The 4,103-nt window shown below is 66.2% G+C and overlaps 1 protein-coding gene across 4 annotated transcripts in view; it reads left to right on the forward strand.

Annotated features, from left to right (window-relative positions):
• E4F1 (E4F transcription factor 1) overlaps nucleotides 1-4,103 on the forward strand; it is a 9,776-nt gene that overhangs the window by 3,899 nt on the left and 1,774 nt on the right. For all 4 annotated transcript variants that reach the window (XM_006146406.3, XM_027770989.1, XM_006146404.3 and 1 more), the window contains 6 exons: nucleotides 362-467; nucleotides 2,448-2,620; nucleotides 2,698-2,818; nucleotides 2,908-3,060; nucleotides 3,160-3,326; nucleotides 3,692-3,895. In XM_006146406.3, the coding sequence (XP_006146468.1) occupies nucleotides 362-467; nucleotides 2,448-2,620; nucleotides 2,698-2,818; nucleotides 2,908-3,060; nucleotides 3,160-3,326; nucleotides 3,692-3,895 (924 nt within the window). The remainder of the gene's footprint in view (nucleotides 1-361; nucleotides 468-2,447; nucleotides 2,621-2,697; nucleotides 2,819-2,907; nucleotides 3,061-3,159; nucleotides 3,327-3,691; nucleotides 3,896-4,103) is intronic.

The following is a 4,103-nucleotide window of genomic DNA, read 5'->3' on the forward strand; positions in this document are numbered from 1 at the left end:
AAGAGGCCCAGAGAGAAGTCAGCGGCCACCAGCCACTAGTGAAGAGTGGCCCAGGTGCCACAGGAGCCTGGCCATCTCTCTCACCCTGGACTCCACTTGCTTGCTTCTGGGCATGTCCTTTCCTCTGAGTGCTGGGCTTGGGAGGGGGGTGCAACGCCTTCACTCTGCCTGCTGGCCACCTCCCAGGGTGCTCAGTGTGCCGAGCTGGCCCGCGGTGGCTGGGGGACTAGAGATGGCTGGCAGGGCCAGGCCTCTACTCCCTCGGCCCACGCCTCCCTGGCTTCGCTGGGAACAGGGTCTCTGGGTGTTCTGGAGCCCGTAGATGCATCCCCTTCATGCCTTTCCCATGCTCCCTTGGCAGGTGGTGCCGGCGGCGACAGGCCCAGAAGAGCCCCTCACCGTGGCCCACATTGTGGTGGAGGCCGCCTCCCTGGCCACAGACGTGGGCCACACGCCTGACCTTGTTGGTAAGCCGGCGAGCCTGGCTGCTGACCTTGTGGCCGGTGTGTGCGGGTGGGGTCCTCTGCGCCTGCGCCTTCCTCCCCCTGAGAGTGAGACCTGGCCATGGTGGGGCTCGCGTGAGCCTTGCTGAGGGCAAGGCCTGCAGGAGGAGGGCGCGTTGGGCTCCAGGCCCTCTGGGAACGGCACCCGCAGTGGCCCGGACAGCCCTGAGTACTAGGTATCGAAGGGTCTCTTACCTGGTTGCGAACTGGCAGCTCTCCTGCCTGCTGTCCCAGGCCTCTGCCCTGGTCCTTCTGGAATCTTCCCCACTCCCCTGCCACCAACTTGGTCCCTGCTGTCCGGCCCCCAGGTAGCACCTCTGGGGCCCACTGCATGGCCTGCCCACTCAGCATTTGGCTCTGGGGGCTGTGCTGGATGGGTGGGGCTCTCCTGCCTGCAGCTGGGGCTTGACCTGCCCGGCGGTGGCCTTCACCTCCCGAGCTGGCGTGCTGGGGGCTTGCTGTGGCGTGGGTGCGGCTTTGTTGGTGGTGGGGTGCGGTGCTCCCCGCCCCGACTCTCATGGACTTTTATGAGCTTACAAAGCCAAGCCTCTTTGATGGCCCTTTTTAAGTTCTAGTGCCTGGCTGACGCACGCAGGTGTGGAGAGATCTGGATCGGGTCAGGCCGTCATTAGTCGGGACAGTCAGAGGGCAGCCCGGGGCCTGTTCCCGAGTGGGAGTGAGTGGCTGGGTGCGCAGATGCCAGGGAGCTGGGGTGCGCCTGATACAGTGAGGAGTCAGGGAGGGGATGGCTGTTACCTGTGGTACCTGTCGGGCAGGGGCCGAGGCTGGTGGGTGAGTGGGTAGCTGGACAACAGGCAGAACCTGGCCCTGGGAAGCCCCGGGAGCAGCCGGGCAGGACGAGTGGGCGGAGGAGCTGCAGCAGGGCCAGCCTCTGAGCGGGCTGCAGTCCCGGCTCCGTGCCACCCCTCCCTGCATTCCTGTGGCAGAGGCACTCACCATGGGCCACTCGGGAGGAATGTCGCCCTGCGGGAGGTGGTGCTGGGCGCTGAGCCTGGCGTGGTGCTTGATTTCTGGGGCGGGTGAGGTCATTCGGGAAACGAGTTCCTGGGCCTTGGCACCTGCAGCCTCCCCCAGCTGTAGCAACTTCAAGCCCTTGGCTCAGCCTGGCAGCTCTCCACATGCCTGGGGGTGTCTCTCCCAGCATCCCTGCCCGTCTCATACCCTCGGGGGTTCCCCTCTGCAGGCACCTGGGTGCCCTGAGCCTGCCCTGGGCCAGTCAGCTGACTCGGTGGGCTGAGGGCAGGCCCGCAGTGTAGACGAAGAGCACAGGCCTGTGCTGGCCGGGACTGCGGGCTGTTGGGTCCCCCTCCAGGTTGGAAACAAACGTGTTTCCTGTCTGGACTCACGTCCTGCAGACCTCCCCACCAGAGATCTCTGTCCTGGAGATCACTTCGGGGCTGTTGAGTACCAGCCAGGCCTCAGGCTGGAGGAGCTCATAATTGTCTCTGAGTCATGGCGCTTTGATTCCGTCTCGAGAGAATGGCTGGTCAAAACAAGAAGCCGTGGCTCCCAGGAAGCGGCCTGGCAGTTTGGGAGCAGAAAGCGTGAGGCGCGTTTGCAGCCCCACTTTCCTCCACAGCGCAGCCTTGCTGCCCCGGCTGCCAGGTGTCTAGAGAGCGTTCATGCTCCCTGGCCAGGCGCCCCGGCCTGCCAGCAGCCCAACCCGCGGCTACCCTGAGACCTGCCTCTTCACGCTGGCTCACTGGCGGTCTCTATGCCCAGCCCTCCTGTTGCTAGGGACCCATCTGTCCTCTTGGCTTCAGGGATGGGCATCCGGGCTCATGGCGTGTCTCCCCATGGGACATGATCCGGGGGCCCTGGGGCCCCCACCCTTGCAGGTTCAGGCTGCTCTGGACAGCTCCACAGCCCTCAGCGGCCCTGCGAAGCTGGCCCCGAGGCTTAGCCTGACCCACCTCTCCTCAGGTGGTGGGCACATCAAGGAGGTCATTGTGGCCGCTGAGGCAGAGCCTGGGGACAGCGAGATGGCAGAGGCCCCCAGTAGCCCTGGCCGCCAGGGCACGCAGGCCCAGGTCAAGCTGCTGGTGAACCAGGACGGCCGCTATGTGTGCGCGCTGTGCCACAAGACCTTCAAGACGGTGAGCCCCTGCCGGCCCTGCCGTGCCTGCCTCTGCCCCTGCCCGGGGTGCCCGGCCTCACCGCCCATCCCCCACAGGGCAGCATCCTCAAGGCCCACATGGTCACCCACAGCAGCCGCAAGGACCACGAGTGCAAGCTCTGCGGAGCCTCCTTCCGGACCAAGGGCTCGCTCATCCGGCACCACCGGCGGCACACGGGTGGGTGAGCCTCCCAGCACCCTGCCCTGCGTCCTACCTCGGGCCGTGTTGCTGGCCAGCATCCCTGGGCTGACCTGTCCCCTCCGCAGACGAGCGCCCGTATAAGTGCGCCAAGTGCGGGAAGAGCTTCCGGGAGTCGGGCGCGCTGACTCGGCACCTCAAGTCTCTCACCCCGTGCACGGAGAAAATCCGCTTCAGCATGAGCAAAGACGTGATCGTCGGCAAAGAGGACGTGCCTGCAGGTCAGCGCTGGAGCCGGGACTCCTGGGGGCCAACCTGATGGCTGGCTGGCTCCTCAGTGTGTGGGGTGATGTGGGCACTCACTCAACTCTGCCTCAAAGGGGCCAGCGCCTCCTCCGTGGGGACGACGGCATCATCGGTGCCAGGCGAGCCCGTGGGGACGTCTCCTGTGATCCACTTGGTGACAGATGCCAAGGGCACCGTCATCCACGAAGTCCATGTTCAGATGCAGGAGCTGCCCCTGGGCGTGAAGGCCCTGGCCCCGGAGGTGAGGGCAGGCCGAGGCTTGGGGGCTGCTCTGTCCTCTGCCCACGCCATGCACAGTCTCAGACCTGGGCCAGACTCCTGGAGGGGACATGGAGGCAGGCGGCAGGGCGAGCTTGTCTGTGGCTGGGTACCAGAGGGCAGGGAAGGGTGAGGGTGGTAGGCTGGGGCTGAGGTGGGTGTAGGTGAGGGGTGGCTTCACCCAAGGAGAGCAGGGGCAGGTGGCAGCACGACACAGGGCTCTGTGGGTTTGCACAGAGGCCCCAGCACCCCTGGCCCAGCACAGGCCACTCTGTGGGCTAGGGGAGGGTGGGTGTGTATGCTGGGCTGCCTGGCCAGCCTCCTTCCCTCCCTCCGCCTCCCCTACAGCCCCCGGGGCCTGATGAGCTCCCCTGCTGCGGCGAGGGCAGCAGCCAGGAGAACCTGCTGCACCAGGCCATGCAGGACTCGGGCATCGTCCTTGAGCGGGTCATCGGGGAGGAGGGCGCCCTGGAGCCGGCCCCTCCTGCCGGGTCCAGTCCCCAGCCCCTGGGAGACGGACCCCTGGAACTGCCGCTGGTGAAGGTGGAACAGGTGCGGACAGTAGGTGCTTGTGCTGCCGGCACACTCCTGGGGGCCCGGGGCCCGGGTGCCTGATTGCCCTCTGGGCTGGCTTACCAGCCTGTCTTCACGCCCTGTGCTGCTGCCTCTGGTGCCAGTCTGTCCACTGGTCCGTTTCCTGCCTTCTCGGGGCCCTGGTCTTGTCTGTGGTATTGCCAGGCACAGCCTGCAGTGGGTACTG

Source organism: Tupaia chinensis, unplaced genomic scaffold (assembly GCF_000334495.1).
Source record: "Tupaia chinensis unplaced genomic scaffold, TupChi_1.0 Scaffold000178_1, whole genome shotgun sequence".
NCBI classification, from domain to species: Eukaryota; Metazoa; Chordata; class Mammalia; order Scandentia; family Tupaiidae; genus Tupaia; species Tupaia belangeri.